The 19,576-nt window shown below is 38.8% G+C and overlaps 2 protein-coding genes across 2 annotated transcripts; both read left to right on the top strand.

The window, feature by feature from the left end:
• The first annotated feature begins 924 nt into the window (after positions 1 to 924).
• Positions 925 to 3,209, top strand: LOC107783040 (uncharacterized). The gene is made up of 2 exons (XM_016604001.2): positions 925 to 1,201; positions 2,008 to 3,209. Exons 1-2 carry the CDS (start codon positions 1,127 to 1,129, stop codon positions 2,971 to 2,973), a joined length of 1,041 nt encoding a protein of 346 aa, XP_016459487.2. The 5' UTR covers positions 925 to 1,126; the 3' UTR covers positions 2,974 to 3,209.
• Positions 3,210 to 4,425: 1,216 nt separating this feature from the next.
• Positions 4,426 to 5,399, top strand: LOC107783039 (cucumber peeling cupredoxin-like). The gene is made up of 2 exons (XM_016604000.2): positions 4,426 to 4,726; positions 4,830 to 5,399. Exons 1-2 carry the CDS (start codon positions 4,543 to 4,545, stop codon positions 5,267 to 5,269), a joined length of 624 nt encoding a protein of 207 aa, XP_016459486.1. The 5' UTR covers positions 4,426 to 4,542; the 3' UTR covers positions 5,270 to 5,399.
• Positions 5,400 to 19,576: the final 14,177 nt, after the last annotated feature.

Below are 19,576 nucleotides of genomic sequence, written 5' to 3'. Positions count from 1 at the left end.
CGTTTCTAAACATAGCTTTAAGGCCCATCAGTCGTGTGCTCTTTACGATTGGACCACTTTCTTTGAAAATTAGCCCAATATGGACTTGGGCTACCTCCATATTGCTGTATTGGGCTGATTCTCTAAGTGTGTGCAATTCAGCTAAATCTTGAGAAGAATCTTTAGAACAAATTGTTAATTCAGCATTTTGTCCTGATATGTGGACCCTTTAGGTATATTGACCTGTGTAGCAATATGTGGACCCTTTAGGCATAATGACAGTTCGTGAACTAAAAAACTTAAAAAATTAGGGTACTAAACCAACCCCAAAAGATTTTGGAAAAAAAGAAGAAGAAATTTTCCACTAAAGCATTACGTATTTTAGTAGTGTAGATGTAATCATTTTGGCAAACAAGTAAGCTATTTGCTGTATTACAGCAAGTCTAAAATGAAATCTATAACACTAGTAGATGTGCAGTAAATATGTTTTACTGATAAATATGTTTTGTTTTTTAAAAATAAGCTCCAAGGTTGAACAGTCATTTTGTTTTCTTATCTGCTTTAGAAAGATATTACCTAAGAAAGAAAGAGGAAAGGACTGAGATTCCGGACCCAAAAACCCATGGTTAAATTCAGTTAATAGCTTTTTCGGGAACGTTATCGACAAAAGACCGTGCCGTGGCACGAGATCCACAGACGTGAAGCAGAAGCATTTAGGTCTCTTTCGAAGTCTTGCACAATGCACGTCATCCCATCATCAAATAGAAACCACGTGTCAAATCTCTAGATAGATCATAATTAATAAATCACGATATATAGATACTTTCCACCGACTTTGGAATAGCTTTTTTAATGGACGAATCTCATCCGTCGAATTTGAACACTTGCAACTTTTACATTGCAGATTATTATTCTGAAAATAATATAGTAATAGTAACCACTAATAAAGTACTTGTGGTAGACTAGGGGTACGGAGGTGATAAGGCTCCTGGAAACTTGCTAAGTGGCACGTGTTGGTCAATCCATTGCGTGCTGAGGCGGTTTTGTACAGTTCGGTCTGCTTTACTATTTAGCAAAGCAAGCTCACCCGAATATATGCACAAACAGAACTTTGGTTGAAACAAGAGTTTAGTTTTTGGAGAGAATAATGGCAAGTAATAATATAGAGAAGGATGAAGTTTTGCCTCTGGAGCTTCCTGCACCTCCTTCTTGGAAGAAACTGGTATTACTTTCTTTCTTTCTTACTTTCTCTAGTGTCGTTTATTTTGCTATGTTGGTAAACTCACTATTGAGATTAAGGCAACTAGAAAATGAAATAATTTACTGAAGACTTGAACTTTTGAATTGGCAAAATTATTATATTGTTGCAGTAGCCGCAAGTCAATTTTTTTAGAGCCAGGGCATCTTCTGAACACTAAACACAATGAGTTTACAATGAACTGAGATTGATAATGTAGTGGAACTTAAGTCAAATCATTGGATGGGATGATTTGCGTGTTAATCCCTGTTGATTTGGTTGATAAGTCAGTTGCTGCCTCATATTTCAATTTTTCCGGAACAATGGATTAGGGATTAGTTCTAAAGTAGGTGTAACTGAGGCAGATGTGTGTTGTAAGTTGCAACTTAATATTTTCCTCACATTCAAGAATAATAATTTTATTTGTTTTATTACGCTTCCCCTCTTTTTCCCCTGAAAAGAGAGGGGAAGATCCTATACCCAACAGATGGGAGAAATTAATTTCCTTCATTTTCTGCATCTATTTGGTGGTATATCAAGTAATTTTATATTTCTATGCTTAAGGTTTCACCATTATGAGCTTAGTGTTCTGTATCATTTAGTTCTTGTTTGAGAGATCAGCGTGCAAAAGCTCCATCGATTCTTGAAGAATAGTTGCCCCTACGCTGCAGTCTGCACCATGGGTTTGTGGGGGGAGGTGGTTCTTTGGGAGAAAGTAGGTACCCTGGACAAGGGAATTAGGCAAGCGTAGTTGGGTGGCTTACATTGTTTCTTTTTCTGTTACTCCGCAGGTCATGCCGAAGAAAGGGGGTAAAATAAAGAAGAATGAGGTTGTATTTGTTGCTCCAACTGGAGAGGAGATCAGGAACCGCAAACAGTTGGTGCAGTACCTGAAAACGCACGATGGAAATCCTGGTGTATCAGAATTTGATTGGAGTTCTAGTGAGAATCCAAGGAGATCAGCACGGATCAGTGAGAAGGTTAAGGCAATGCCCCTTATGGCAGCGGTTGAGCCGACAAAGAAACGACGTCGAACATCTTCAACTATCAAAGAAGATAAGGAAATGGATGTAGCAAATGTAGATAAGGAAAACTTGGACAAGAAAGATATGGAATCTGCCAGAGAAGAAAAGGAAAATGTTGTAGAATATGAAATGGAGGACAAGGAGAAGGACGAGATAGGGGCTAAGAAAGAAGTCTCAGAGCACAAAAAAGAAGAGGAAATGCCTGATAGAGATGCTCCAGAGAAGAAAATGGAGGCCAGCAATGACACTGAGGTTGACAACGGAAGAGATAAAATGGCAGGAAATGGCTCAGAGGAAACCATTGCCATTGATGCCGAGGTCCATAACGATTCTATGGACAATGATGATTTCAAGGGACTGGTAGCAGATGCAGCCGTTGGAGAAACAAATGCTGCTGAAGCCGGACCAGAAGTTGAGGAGGAACATGGTTCTGGAGAAAAGCTAGAGAAGATCCAAATTGATAAAGACGGCTGTGCAGGTGATGTGAACCAAGATATTCCAGATAAGGTCACACCAGGAACAAATGTTGCAGGAGGGGAGACTGGCAATGTTGAGGAATCTACATTAGTTGGGAAAGCTAATGGTTCCTGCTTGGACTTTGGAGTGTACAGGTCGCTGGAACAAGAGAAAGAAAAGAGTAGAACAAGTTTGATGATGGATAATGGCGAGATTAACCAACCAGGGCCAGCACACACCCCACAACATCAACCAGCTGCACCTATTAGTTGCTAAGTTTAGCATTTAAAATACCTTAGGCTTTCTCCCAGCGCAAGTTTCGTCCGTCTCACTGGGATTTGCTCAAATAATTGTAATAGTATGTTTAGCAGTTTAGGAACTGAACTTTTTGGGATCAGCTTTCCAGATCTTTCTGTGAACAGTACATCTGTTATCTGTATGTAATCACAACGTGGAGTGACCATGAACAGCTTCTTGTTCAATGTGGTATTCATATATTAGTTGATCAAGAAGAATGTTCTCGTCTTCGCTTTTTCATTTGTTTTTCGACTCGGCACTCCAGATCTAACTCCATCTACGTAAATGTTAGGTGCTTGATTTCTGGCACATTAGGATTTTATATACTAGGCAGCAGTGGTGACCGAGCCTCTGGCGCATTAGAATGCTGTGTCTTTATTTAAGAATTATTTGCAGATTATTATTCATTGTACTTAGGAAAACTTACGAAAAATCTGTTCGTTCCATCTTGAGTAGTTCCTCTAGTTTAATTAGGTCGTCTTGAATTAGAGTGAAAGTGTTTGATTTAAAAAAAAAAGAAAAAAAAAAAAAAAAGAGAAGAAATGGAGAGGAAAAGAAGAGCACGAAAGTTGCTCCAAATGAAAATTGGTTTCAAGTACTAGAAATAGAAGTTCAATACTATAGTTTTCTAGTTAAGCGGATGAATGCTCTGCTATTTTGTTATACTTCTGCGGTTAAGACAGAAAAAAGGGAGAAAGAAACAGTAAGCCTGCCAATTAATCCAAGTCATGCGTAGCAGGGAAACACATCAGAGGACCCTAAAATTCAGTTATTCAGAAATTACAACTAAGAGTAAGAAGTCTAAATGTCTAAACCTGGAGAATGAAATTCCAGCATTTCAGCAAGTTTCCTAGCTACAAGGAGAAGGTCTCAGAATTCTAGAAGCTGTATTTAGAAAATCAGTCTATTAGCAAAAAGAATAGACACGCTATATTTACAAAAATCGATTTAGTGAACATCATTTGGAGGACTTTAATTGCTTGGAATTCGCTTGGTCCACTTTCGCCATCGTTTGTACTATTGAGAATCAAACAAGATGGTGCTTGTTCTTGTCTACAATAATTTTTACCTTTGTTCTGTTGGTAAGTCTCAACGTAGAGAAGGAACTTACCTAAACATTTGTAAATCAACTTCGTAAATTGTATAGCAAACTAATGAAGTCTCACGTACCGTGAAAGGAGATTTCCAAGTCAAGTGTCCATTGACTAGCTTCATTTGATTATTTTGGGAGTTGAATTAGCTCGTGTTCTACTTTTCTTTTTCGGCTTCTTCTTTCAAGCATTAACGTACCGATTGTCCACTCTGCATTAAATTCCTGCTTTGATTTCCCACCGCTATTGCTATAATTGAAATTCAAGACTTAGCACCATGCAAGTTAAGAGCCTAGACCAATTCAAAATCCTTTCCCTTATATAAACAGAGCTAAATTGTTCTAGGCATCTCATCCTCCTCTAGCAAACTAGCAATCAGTAACTCCCTCATTTGTAATAGGATCTCTTTCAAAAATCTTCTGTCGAAAGAAGAAAGTTTACACAAAAAAGCAAAGACATGGACAAATTGCTGTGCATGATTGTCTTTGGTGCTTTAGCCGTCGCAAGTTTGGTGCAAGACACAACAGCCCAAACGGTGCATGTGGTTGGGAACAACATAGGTTGGACCATACCGAACAATGGCGCTGCAGCTTACACAAATTGGGCTGCTGGAAAAACCTTCAGAATTGGTGACACTCTAGGTACACTTAAATTTCTTGTTCCAGGTTTCCTTTTGAGATAGATATCCTTCAACTTATACAAAAATTCAGTACCTTATGATTGTATTTTTCTTCTTTTTTACAGTTTTCAATTTTATGACCGACTCGCATGACGTGCTGCAAGTACAAAAAACTTCATTCGATGGGTGCAATTCACAAAATGCCATAGGCAATCCCATAATGGCAGGACCAGCGAATGTGACTCTTGACTCTGCTGGAGATCACTACTACATTTGCACTTTTGGCCGGCATTGCCAAAATGGCCAGAAATTAGCTATTACAGTTTCTAGCACCGGTACTCCTGCAGGAGCCAACCCACCTACCCCGAGCAATCCGACCACTCCAGTCGTTCCTTCACCATCCTCTTCCACTCAACCGGGCGCTTGTGCACCTACACCAGCTGCTGCTGGACCTTCAAGTTCTACTCCTGGTGGTAGTGCTCCTCCTTCTCCTTCGTCCTCAACGATCGTATTGGCCAGTTTTCTGCTCAGTCTATCCTCGATTGCTTCAGCTACTTTTTTTTAAATTGGACTAATTGAGGAGTTTTTTGAATTTCCCATTTATTATAGTGAAGTTTATACTACGATAAAAATAACCATGTGATGGATCTATTTTTATTTTTTTATTTACCGGCTTGTATTGGATTCAGTTTTGATACAGTCGCTGATTGTATTTGTAATATTTTGTGAGTTTCAGTACAACTATGGCAGTCTTTTTGCAATCATCTGTGCAGATAACTTTCGTTGGCATGTCATCTATTTAATTATATTTATGCCCCTGTAGAGTGTAGTATGAAAAAAATAATCTAAAGCAAAAAATAATGGTGTACGTCAATTCAGCAATAATTCCTACCAAGCATGTAAATTAAGTTGGTAATTTTGCCATATTCCGGTGATAAAGAATAAGACTCACGCCCTTGATTTAACATTTTCAAGTTTTAAAGCATGGTGGTCTCCTTTAGATGGTAAATTCGTGGTAAAGTTTCAGTGGTCGTCCGTAATCTGCTACAATTATTTTACAACGATTAGGGGCAAATTAAATGCAGTTAATAGAAATTAATTCATAAAATTTAATGGATTGTTCTTAAAATTACACGTAATAAAAGGAAGTAATTCCAGCCGTGGCAATGATATTATGATCAGTTTGTTGTTTCACAAGTATTCTCTAAGGTCCAGGAAGATTATCAATGTCGCCTCGGATATCACTACTAGAAAACTGCCAAAAATCGTCCACGAAAATCGACCGAAATTGGTCGAAAATATAGGAAAACCGCCCAATTTCCGACTGATTTCAATTCGTCGTAACAACAGTGATCGCTAAGGTGTGGCGACCGAAGACGGTCGCAATTTTCCGACCGAAGTCGGTCGGTTAATTCAACCTTTGGTTGACCACTTTAACTGACAACTTTTGTTGGAAAAATAAATATACCGACCGAACTCGGTCGGTATTATTTAAATTATTTTTTATTTATTTTTCAAAATAGCGACTAATTTCGGTCAAAAATGTAATTATATGATAATTTAGCATTTCTTTTTAAATCTTAACAGACAGACCGAAATCAGTCGGAATAATTAAAAAATAAATAAATAAACATGTTATTTTCGACCGACTTTGATCGGTAATTTCAATTTTTTGCAGATTTCACATTGAAAATACCGACCGAAGTCAGTCAGAAAAGATGAATTTCTGGGTTTTAATATGAGAATTCCAACCGAAATCGGTCGGTTTTCTGGGTAAAAACTTGGCAGAATATGCCTGCTTTTAAGCTACACCACCTACCAATTACAACCAATAACCATCATATAATGGCAGCATTACATTGCTGCCATTCAACCATAATTAACTAACTAACAACAAAAATTAACCAACAACAACCACAACAACAACGCTAATAACAACCACAACAACAACGCCAACCACACCAACAACAATACGAATGTTCAATAACAAAATAATATCAACAATACAATCATCATTCAAAACTATTCCAACTATATATTCACAAGTTCAATACTTTGTTTAGCAATACACACTATTCAATGAGTGTTTTGTAATACATCACCTTCATCTTCACTACTAGAAGCTTCATTGTCGGCATAGTTCGAATGATCACAACGAGAAGGATTAGCATCTGGAGAAGGCTCACGAGATCAGGGAATGGGGAAAACACCACTAGCAAGACGATTAGCCAGCTGACCTTGAAGGAGATTAAATTGTTGGTCCCTCTTTTCTAGCTGAACTTGAAGGGTATCAAATTGTCTATCTCTCTTTTGTTCTCTAGCCCTTGTCTCTTCAAGCTCTTCTGTCAGCTTTGCAATCTTCTTCTCCATAGACGAGATAGTCGACCTATCAATTATCTCGCCTTGGGCGAAAGGCCCTATACCTTGCGATCCAGCCCTGTAGTGCCGAAATGATCTCTTTGAAAGGCCGTATACTATCCCCTTTTTAGGACCACCGAAAACATCCAACCATATCTTCTGCGCTTCTTCGTCTGAAACGGGTGGTCGCTCGCCTTGTTCATTCAGTGGCAAACTCGGAGTGTACTCCTCCACATTAATCTTGTAGCGATCCTTTATTTAGAAGATAGAAAAGTATTAACTATATACTATTATAAATAGTAATTTCAAGTTATAGTAGTTATGAAACTTACATATATAGTCTCCGTCCGGTCCTCGACCCATCTAGTTGGATCTGTCGGTGCCTTCTTCTTCCGAATGTGAGTCTCCATGAAAAACTCATCATGAGTCATCTTCCTCCCATATTGTTTTCCTACAAATATAATAAAACATGTTAACTAAATTAAAATATATAAATATAGTTTAATAAAAATAGAATTAAATATTTTAAGGAATTACCAATAGTCTCCTTGCAGTCCCCATGCTCCTTGCACCCACACAGTGCAAGGAGCCACCCTTCTCAGATGCTCGAGCCTTCTTTCCTTGTTCACTCTTCTTCTCGAACTTCTCAGTGGTCTACTGCCTCAGTAGATCCTCCCATATGTGCGGTAGAACCCATGAAGACTTCTTACTCTTCTTTCGAGCAGAATAGAAGAATCGGATAGTCTTTTACGGCATTTGAACTCAAAATTTGCAAGAATGAAACTGTTATGTCGGTCCTCCCAGGCACACTTATAGCCTGTTTGGCCAAATATTTTTTTGGGCCAAAAGTATTTTTTGGCCAAAAATTGAGGTGTTTGACCAAGCTTTTAGAAGGAAAAAAAATGCTTTTGAGAAGAAGCAGAAGCAGTTTTGAGAAGTAGAAAAAATAGCTTCTTTCAAAAGCACTTTTTTGAGAAGCACTTTTGAGAAAAATACACTTAGAAGAAGTTTTCAAAAGCTTGATCAAAAACTAATTACTACTCAAAAGTGCTTTTCAAATTAATTATCCAAACACAAACTGTTTCTCACCAAAAGTATTTTTTTGAAAAGTACTTTTGAGAAAAGCACTTCTCAAAATAAGCTGATTTTAGAAGCTTGGACAAACATGCTATTAGTCTGCAAATGAAGTGTATAACGTTAGATGAAAATATTATTAATATAATGCTTAAATAGATAAGAATTGTATTGAAACCTTAAATTGGTTGAAAATTTGCTCCACGAGCTCCGGTGGAAAGTCATTCCAAGTCGCATAGGGTGCATCATACAACCGGCCAAGAGTTTCAGTGATTATCTTTATAGTTCGATGATTAGGTATGAACCTGCAACATAGCAATTACATTAAATAAACAAGACTAGCTATTATATTCAGCAAAAACAAAGAAGTTATAAATAAATCTTACACATTGCCCTCAGGCCTGATGATCATCCTATGATAACGATCATACCACACTTCCTCTGGATTATCTTCCGTCAATGAATCTGAAGCATGCACAGAAGGAGAGGCATCTAGCTCAGTGCTACTATCCCAAAGGCGAAGTCTAGAAATACTAGGAGATGAACTCTGTGGAGAGGGAGACGGGGTCGCTGATGAAGATGGATACGATCCACACCCCTACTGCAATCCAGACCCCTGCTGCGATCCAGATCCTTGCTGAGATCCGGCTGGCTAAAATCTAGATGGATGTGATCCAACTGGTGATTAAGCAAATGGAGCATATGACAGGCATATAACCATATGGCCCTGTGACTGCTGACTTGTTTGACCGATATAACTATATGCAGGATCATGTGGAGGAAGCGGGGTATAGCCCTGTGGTGGAGAATGGTAAGAATACTATTGGGAGGGCGAATGGTAGGTAGTCTAATGATTGGATAGATGTAGTGGAAAAGATGTGCCTAGAAGATTGCTGCCGTCCATCAACAGCGGAGGGATGCAAGTGTGGAGTGGAAGGAAGCGAGGGTGTAGCACCATCATCATGATCAATAGGCCTCTTATCCTTCCTAGACCTACCTCGACCCCTACCGGTCATCTGCATAAATTAAAGAAAATGTTAGAATTGAGAATATAAATCTATATAAGTTGAGAGCGCTTGAAAAAACTAACATGCTAGTCGTCTTCGAAGTATCCTTCCTCGTCCGAAAATTCTTCCTCTTCACTTATTTCATTTTTATTAGGTGATTCTTCATCCTCATTTTCTATGATTGTTATTTCCTCCATATCAACTTCTTCTAATATGCATTGAGGATGCTCCAAGTCATTTTCTAATTGATCATCCACCATTTGGTTAACACTTGAGGTGTCGTTTTGGTAAGCAACATCTAGCACATTCTCAACTTCCACCCTACTAACAGCATAATCTGGATACGTCCTATCAAAATGCTTCTAAGCTTCCCCATATGAAGGATGACACATAACACTAGGCGGCCTTCTATTTTCATAGTGCCATCTCATATGAGGAGCGGAACTCATCGATGCATACAACCTCTTTAATCTAGGAATAAGAGGTAAATAATGCATCGACTTCACAACAACCTTCTTCCCGCTGGAAACCCGCTTAAAATGAGGTTTTTCACAAAATTTATAACTTTCTAAATCTGCATCAACCTTATAATACAACATACAACCATCTTCACAATAATCGATTCTCATAGACGAGAGTCCTAACTTAGAAACCAATCATTTAGCCTTATAGAAATATTCAGGTATGTTGAAAGTTGGGTCAACTAGTTCACTTATAAGGCCAATGAAAGAATCCATTCCCGCTTGAGAAATATTGGTATGTGATTTGATACTTAATAATATAACTACAATAGACAACTGAGAGTACATACTCCTTTCACTTAGTGGACGACTATCGGCCTCTTACTGTTCATAAAAATGTGTTGCCTCTTCGTTAGGAGCTTATTCAACACTTTCACGGGGTTCAAACTCGAAGTGCATCCCAAAAGCATCCGCAACCATTTCATGGTATCTAGGATGTTGAATGTTATTCCCCACCGACCTACTACTCTCACCAACAACAATGTTATGAAATACACCATCACTACCATTAACCTCTTCATGACTAGTCCACACAAAACAATTATTCATAAACCCTTTTTTATAAAGATGAGACTTAACATTCCCCAATCCAAAATAATGCGAACACTTGCACTTCACACAAGGACACCTAATCATCCCTCCGATTTGAAATGGTTCAAGTGACATTGCATGCCTAATAAATTCAATAACCCCTTCTATAAATTCCTCCCTAAAAAACCAACGATTAGGATAATTCCTATTATACATCCAACTACGATATTCCATCTACACAGAGAACAAATAAATTGCATGTTATATTAATTTGAAAGTTCACATATATCCCTAAATAAGTTCTTTTAAAATTCAATTATAAGAAGTAATTTGAAAGTTCACATATATCCCTAAATAAGTTCTTTTAAAATTAAATTAAAAGAAGTAATTTGAAAGTTCACATATATCCCTAAATAACTTCTTTAATATTCAATTAAAAGAAGTAATTTAAAAGTTCATATATATCCCTAAATAAATTCAATTAGCTTAGATTGTATCATTACACTTAGTATTAGATTGAGAACTAGTTTAATATCAGTGTTTTAAAATGCGTAGGCGTAAGGCGAGGCATTTTACATATGCCTCAGCGAGGCGTAAGCATCGAGGCACGGGGCGTAAACCCCATAGGTATTTAATTTTTAATATTTTATAAAATAATATAATGACAGTAAATATTTATAAACATGTAAAATTGCATAAAATTTTAAAAAAACTATAAATATGTGATATATATATATGTGCTCCATCCCCACAAAAAAAATCAAAACAATCTATTATACGCTACTTATATGTGTGTGTGTGCGCGCGCGCGCGCTCCATCCCTACAAAAACTTAATCAAAACAATCTATCATACGCTACTTACAAGCACAAGTAACTTGAGTCTAAAAGAATAAAGTTTTCTATATTGAGGAAAAAAAAGGATGATTAACCTACAATTTGAACTTTGAACTTGCTCCTATGAAGGAGAATGAAGTTCTCTTTGTATTTGTAAAAAAAATAAAATATTTGTTGATTTTGAAAAATATTAGCAGACTAGCGGACAAGATAAAATTTGGGAAACCATGAATTAGGGCTTCAATCAATAAAAAATGTATTGACTTTTAAATTTAATACTTTTGAGTTCCTTTTTAAACCTTTTGAGTAATTACCAAACTCACTTTAGAGAATTATGGTATTATATAAATAACTTATTCAACAAATTTTATTTTAATTTGAAAAGGTCTCTAGGTCTTACTCCTCACTAAATAAATGCGCCTCGAACGCCCGGGCGTACGCCCCAAATTGTTGGGCGTACGCCTATTGAGACTTTCGCCCCACACCATCGTCCCGAGGTATTTTTGGTATGCCTCGCCCCGGGGATCGCCTCGAAACCTTTTAAAACAACGCTTAATATATATGAGTTGCACTCCTTCTGCGGCTAATAACACCTAATGATTATTGGATAATTTTATATTTTAGATAAATAAAATTCAATGAAAAAGGGTCACACGCTAAAAAATTACAATAAGATTCTAAAGACCTCTAAAAATTCCATAATCATAAAATTGCTCTTCTATATAAAGTGTAGAGACAAGTCTCTTGCTCAATATATGTCACGACCCCAAATCCACTAGTCGTGATGGCACCTAACTCAACCCTCTAGGTAAGCCAACTAGTAACTATCCAATTTCAATGATATTAACAAGACAAATAAACGATAGTAATTTACTGTAATTTTATACATTTTCTAAGGACTGGTAGTACAAATCATGAGCTTCTAAGAATAGAGTTTACAAAGCTGAAATGAGATAAATACATAGTTTGTTTGAAAAGTACATAAACAAGGTTTTATAGATCTAAGGCTACCACGAATAAGAGGCAGCTACAAGCGGGACGTAGGTACATCTTCAATCCAACTCCCATCGAACATAGCAATATCAGCATCCAACATCTGCACACAAAGTGCAGAAGTGTAGTATGAGTACAACCGACCCCATGTACTCAGTAAGTAACAAACCTAATCTTAGGTTGAAAGCAGTGACGAGCTAATACAAGGTCGGGTACAATACCAATATTCCACAATATATCATAACAACATAATACAAGTAATAAAAGAGGTATCTCAGTGAAAACTCAAACCTCTTATCGAATATGCCAAAATACGAGTAAGTTTGAAAATTATGATTTTTCCCAAAACTCCTTTCAACAATAAATAAGATGTTTCATTTTCAGATAGCATGAGGAAAGTACGTCTCTATGCCTATATGTCAAGATACAGGTAAAATCATAAATGTCCCAAAACTGGGTAGCAGAAGGAAATGCATCTCTATGCATATATCTCAAGTACGCATATCAAATGCAATGCATCTCTATGATGAGCTCGTATACTCACACTCTCATAGTACTCAATCTCACTATCTCGCATCCCCTCTCACTATGCTTAATGCTCAGCACACTCAATCACTCAGCGTTATAAAATACTCGCTGCGGCATGCAGCCCAATCCCAATCCACATATATATAGTCGACTGCGCTCACTGGGGGTGTGCAGACTCCGGAAGGGTTCCTTTCAGCCTAAGCTCTATATCGCTGTGGCGTGCAACCCGATCCCATAAAATGTAATCAATATATCGCTATGATGTGCATCCCTATCTCATAATATATAATCAATATAACACATTGCGGCGTGCAGCCCGATCCCAAAATATCACTCTCACTCAGGCCCTCAGCCTCACTCAGTCATCAATCTCTCCAGTCTCACTCACGGGCTCACAATGTCATGAAACTATCCCGACAACAATGATATGATGTATCAATAAAAAATAACTGAGACTGAGATATGGTATGAATGCATGGATATGCCTGAGTACGAAATACCAATAAAATAAGTGAGATGACAGTAAACAACAACCACTATGGGTCCAAACAGTGTTGGCATAATGCCTAAACATGATATCTAGCATGATTGACAGCTTAACTACATTATCACATGGTGGAAACATGGATATCAACAAAGTAGGACCACTATACAATGTCATAGAAGCAGCAGAGTCCTAAATCACATGGTGCACGCCCACACGCCCGTCACCTAGCATGTGCGTCACCTCAATACCGATCATATAACACATATTACGGGGTTTCATACCCTCAACACTAAGTTTAGAAGAGTTACTTAACTCGAACGAGCCAATACCAATGTCGAGCAAGCCAGGCGATGCTCCAAAGATGCCATCACGTGCGTAGCTACGTCTGAAAGGCTCAAAACTAGCCAAAAGAAACTCAAATACATCAAATAAAGCCCAAGGAAACAATTCCAAATGATAAAGATCGAATCCTTAATCAAAACCCAAAACCGACCAAAAATCACACCCGGGTCCGCGCCTCGGAACCCAACAAAATTCAAATTATGAAACTTTAGGCCAAAACCCCCAATTTCCTCTTTAAAATTCATAATCCAATTATCAAAAACGAAGATAGATTAATGAAATATAACCAAAACCGAGTAGAGAATACTTACCCCAATTCATATGGCGAAAATTACTTCAAGAATCGACTCAATCCGAGCTTGGAAATGTTAAAATGAAGCCAAAATCGCGAACCCTTGTATTTATCATTCTGCCCAACACTTTTGCACCTGCAACACATTAGTCGCTTCTGCGGCGTCGCTTTTGCAACCAAAAATCACGCTTCTGCGGAGAAGCACTGGAGGCCTGCCTTCGCACCTGCGGTAAAATACCTGCATCTACGCACTCACGGGTGCGCGCCCAAATATCGCTTATGTGCTGCCTACCGCTTATGCACTCAACTCACCGCATTTGCGCCTTCGCAGATGCGAAGCAATCTTCGCTTCTGCGGAACCCTGCTCCCTGCAATATTTCTACTTCTGCGACCCCTTCGTCGCTTTTGCGATCATCGCATCTGCGTAAACCAGTCGCATGTGCGGTCACACCAGAACCAACAATAGCAACATTGAAGAAATGATCCGAAATCAATCCGAAACACGCTCGAACCCCTCGGGACCCCGTCCAAACATACCCACAAGTCACATAACATAACACATACCTACTCGAGGCCTCAAAACATAGATGAAAACATCGAAACAACGAATCACACCTCAAATCGAAATCTATGAACCTTGAACTTTTAATTTCCAAAACTCGCACCGAAACACATCAAATCATCCCAGAATGAACACAAATTTTGCACACAAGTCCCAAATGACATGTCGAAGCTATTTCAATTCCCGGAACCACAATCTGAATCTGATATCCTCAAAGTCAACTTCCGGTCAAACTTATGAACTTTCTAAACCTTCAAATTTCTAATTTTTTCCAACTTGTGCCGACAAATTTCTAATTTTTTCCAACTTGTGCCGAAACCTTCTAGAAACAACCAAATGCAAATTCGGGCATACGCCTGTGTCCAAAATCACCATCCGGACCTAACAAAACCATCAAAACTCTGTTTCGAGGTCAAATTTACAAAAAGCCAAACTTGGTCAACTCTTTCAACTTAAAACTTCAACCTAGTCCATAAGCCTTAGAATCCAATTTTCAAGCATCCGGAATTCCTTATAAGATCTGAATCTCGCAACCTACACGCTGCATAAGTCTGAACAAACTGTAACAAACCGCAACCATAACCCAAGGTACAATCACAAGATAGACCACCTAACTCAAATACCCATAGCAAAATCTCCGATCACAGTAACTGCTCAAAATAACCCAATCCCGGTAATAAACCTCATTCTAAAATCTTTGCACACTGCCGATAATGAATGAACACGCAGAAACTCATAATCATTCATCAAATCAACAAGCCGTGGAGCTCCATCTCCTTCAACAAGAATTATAGCCAATTCCTAAGCCGAGTTCCGATATTATCCTTGCAAATATACCGCAATCAAATCTGATAGCACCTATCCTAGATCCGATGACTCCGTCTTATAGAATACCAACTACTCTACTGGCACGCAACACCAATACTACTCAAAGCCACAAATCGTGCAATCCATTCACCAATAAGCAACAATCCAAATGTATTCAATCACGAAAATGACTCAATCAAGAGAACCGTCCCGCAAGCTCAACGGGTACCACCACAACGAAATGCTAATAACCTATTACACACTGTAGAACCATCACCCGACTCTAACACAAAGGTTCATACCTCAACATAACTCTGCTACAATGTGCGACTTCATCCAAACGCTGGTCTGTATCATATACCTCGAGCCACCCTGTTCAAAATCAATAGCCACGTGAAATTTGACATCAAATACCCAAAGTGCATTACTATAAACACGGAGAAGCAGATGACACAATGCCATACAAAACCCGAAAGAACATAACCAATACTCCCTCAATCATGCAATATCCAATTACTCATCTCGCTCAAATTCCGCTATAAGACCACAATAGAATCGTACCATATGTGCCTAAAACCAACGAATCACAACTTCCCGTAGCATAGAAGAGTAAACATAGAAAATTCCAGAACACGAATAAGCTCAGCAACAACTGAATGGCACATCCCTCAATAATAGCATTATGGAGCCAACCAATCCAACTCGGTGTAGAATACACATCCTAATTGGGACTACCAATGGACCTCCAATCAACTCCGGGCACCCACAAATAGATAAATAACCCTCCGAAAGCCCACAATGACTGAATCATAACACATACTATCATCTGGCTAGCTTCGGCCATGACTTCACAGTCTACAACCATGAAACAATCTGCTTTTGAGAACTCCCGATCTCCAAATCCATAAATCACCACATCTTATCCCATCTCCACATCCAGCATGTCTAACACATCTCTCATACATGATCATCCCACAAGGAATACTTCTAAAATTCTTCCGTGCCATATAGCAAAATTTGAATATCAGCAGTCGATCAACCATAAGAGTGTCGTAGTACCAGTGAGGTATTCATACATCAAAAGACATTGCCCCTTCTGAAATGTATACTCTTATCAAGCCATACCAAATAGTAATATCATTTACCTAGTCATCTGAAACCGTCCATGCTACCTACGAATTTTATGACCTTCCATTCCAAAATAGAATTGTGATCTCGCTCACGTAAATCTCAATCCCACACAACACACCGCATATAACATGCCATCATATGAAAAGTACGAGAACTTCATAGTACACTCCGAGTCACGAGCAACTACATACTCAATTAGCGAAGGACCTTCCATTTGATTTCATCTAAGAGAAATTCACTATACACCATATGCTCATCATGCCAGCAGGAAAAATACCCCTCGAACCTTGGTAAAAACCATTGAGAACTCATCGAACCCATTTGCACATAACCAAGCTATCAGAACCGAATTTCTCTAACTTAACCCAGCCATGCAGGTTACCAAAACCCAAGAGCATTGCCACGAAACACCTGTTGAGACTTGCCACGTCGTAAGTACCCAAAGAACCTATTATATCCATTACTGTGCTAACCCAACCTACTACCAAGCTGTCCTACTTCTCCAAGTCCTTTCCAAATTGCCTTCAAATTGATACTTCTCCTTGCTAGAATATCACGATCCTTAACCAAAATTCACCATACAAGTGACCCTAGTATAAAACCACAACGCCCTAAGGCCCATAAGCCGCTGACTTCCCTCTTAAGCACCCCGAAGCACCACAACCGAGACAAACACTCTAAAGAGACCTTATGTGAACCTAAAACTCTTTTCTTCACCTTCTTGATACTGTAATGCATAATCCCTAATGATATAAAAATGCCATAAGTCTCGATACCGTCCAATGTAACTCTCAGTCTCTAGCCATATACCAATCTTGAAAATTCCAAATCGCTACATTTAAATCTTGAATCCATTAGAACCATTCTCGAGAATCATCCACTATTCTCAAATCTCAATTAAACCGACCAAACGGACCGAACGACCTGTGCCCCATTAGCACACCAACACCCAAGGGAGTAACCCACTAAGGAACCAAGCAAATTCCTACTCCACGCACATTACATCCTTCATGACTAACCACTCAATTATTCCATAATTCTTATATACCCATATATTGTAATACAATCCGTATCCATAAATTCCTTTACTCGAGTCATCCTTAATCTCTGCCCCCGCAGTCATAGCTGATTCACCAGTATACCTCAAACCGAAACCAATACAACATATAATCGTGCAATCAACTTGTCGATAGCAGACTCCCCCATTTGGATCAAAGCCATGGAATAAAACATCTGATTACTTAAAATAACCATACCCCATTACTACCATAATACCACAGTGAGATTCCACTAAATCCTTCATCCTCTCATGCAACACAAACTATTATCATCTGCAAAACTTGCGTTCATGCTCGTAATAGTCAAGACAACTTCCATAAGCGATCCAAACTCAAATTGCAACATATATCATTCACTGGTAAAAGAGAACTCTCTACAAAATATCATATGGATCACACAACCTCAGGACACCTCACAGGAGATAACCCACATGCTTTGCCTCAAACTGACATCTCTCTATACCCTTCCACAGTCACGACTACTACGCAATCACTTAATCTTCTCGATTCTGAACTCATCAACAAGAAATGAGAATATACTTCACTCCACAACTAAACAACATGAGAGATTCCTCAACACACCTATAACTCGAGACCATACGCCATATCAAGACAGAAATCAAACATCCAATAGTCCTTGCTACCTCTCAAGTAAACTCTTCTCATCACATTCGAACAATCTGAATATATCTCGCAGTCACATCATACTCACTACGTAGTCATCCAATCACAAATTCCACTAATAGGGGCACCAACGGACATATAAGTCCCAAATGCACGTGTTCACTCAATCGAAATCTCTGTGCTCAGGCTACCGTCAAAACCCACCCTCAAGTCCTCCAGACTGGCCCAACGTCAGCATGCCAAAATCACATCTCGCACCTCAACCATGGAATCACAAGTCGTCATTTCACAGCTGATACCGAGCGCTCATGTGCGCATACGAATGCGTGGAAGGAATTCAAAGGGTTACGCTTCAAGCTGAATCAATGCCGCACGATAAGGAAAGAAAGATGGGAAGTATATCCTAAATGTCCTGTAGCCTCTCGAAGATAGGTATGGACGTCATCATACCGATCTGCAAGACTCTACTAGACACTTGCTCATGACTTGTAGAACCTATGAACCTAGGGCTCTAAGACCAACTTTTCACGACCCTAAATCTACTAGCCGTGATGTCACCTAACCCAACCAGCTAGGTAAGCCAACTAGTAACTATTCAATTCTAATGATATTAACAAGACAAATAAATGATAGTAATTTACTCAATTTTATACATTTCCCAAGGACTGGTAGTACAAATCATGAGCTTCTAAGAATAGAGTTTATAAAGCTGAAATGAGATAAATACATAGTCTGTTTGAAAAGTACATAAATAGGGTTTTATAGATCTAAGGCTACCACAAATAAGAGGCGGCTACAACCGGGACGTAGGTACATCTTCAATCCAACTCCCATCGAACAAAAAAATATCAGCAGCCAACATCAGCACACAAGGTGCAGAAGTGTAGTATGAGTACAACCGACCACATGTACTCAGTAAGTAACAAACCTAACCTTAGGTTGAAAGAAGTGACGAGCTAACACAAGGTCGGGTACAATACCAATATTCCACAATAGTTCATAACATCATAAATTAGGTAATAAAATAGGTATCTCAGTGAAAACTCAAACCTCTTACCAAATATGCCAAAATATGAGTAAGTTTGAAAACTATGATTTTTTCCAAAAATCCTTTCAACAATAAATAAGACGTTTCATTTTTAGATAGCATGAGGAAAGTACGTCTCTATGCCTACATGTCAAGATACATGTAAAATCATAAATGTCCCAAAACTGGGTAGCAGAAGGAAATGCATCTCTATGCATGTATCTCAAGTACGCATATCAAATGCAATGCATCTCGATGATGAACGCGTATACTCACACTCTCATAGTACTTAATCTCACTGTCTCGCATCCTCTCTCACTATGCTTTATGCTCAGCACACTCAATCACTCAGCGTTGTACTCATACTCTCGGCTCTCAGCCCTCAATACACACTCTCAATAGGTACCTGCGCTCACTAGGGGTGTGCAGACTCCGAAGGGGCTCCTTTCAGCCCAAGCGCTATATCGCTGCGGCGTGCATCCCGACCCAATCATATAAATAGCCATAAGGCTCGTCGCGGTGAGCAACCCGGTCCACAATCCATAAATACCCATAAAGCTCAGCCCGATCCCAAAATATCACTCTCACTCAGACCTTCATCCTCACTCAGTCATGAATCTCTCCAGTCTCACTCACGGGCTCACAATGTCATGAAACTAGCCCGACAATAATGATATGATGTATCAATAAATAAT

Source organism: Nicotiana tabacum, chromosome 4 (genome assembly GCF_000715075.1).
Source record: "Nicotiana tabacum cultivar K326 chromosome 4, ASM71507v2, whole genome shotgun sequence".
Taxonomy (NCBI): domain Eukaryota; kingdom Viridiplantae; phylum Streptophyta; class Magnoliopsida; order Solanales; family Solanaceae; genus Nicotiana; species Nicotiana tabacum.
The sequence above is the reverse complement of the archived record's forward strand: the minus strand, read 5'-3'. Positions and strand labels throughout refer to the sequence as shown.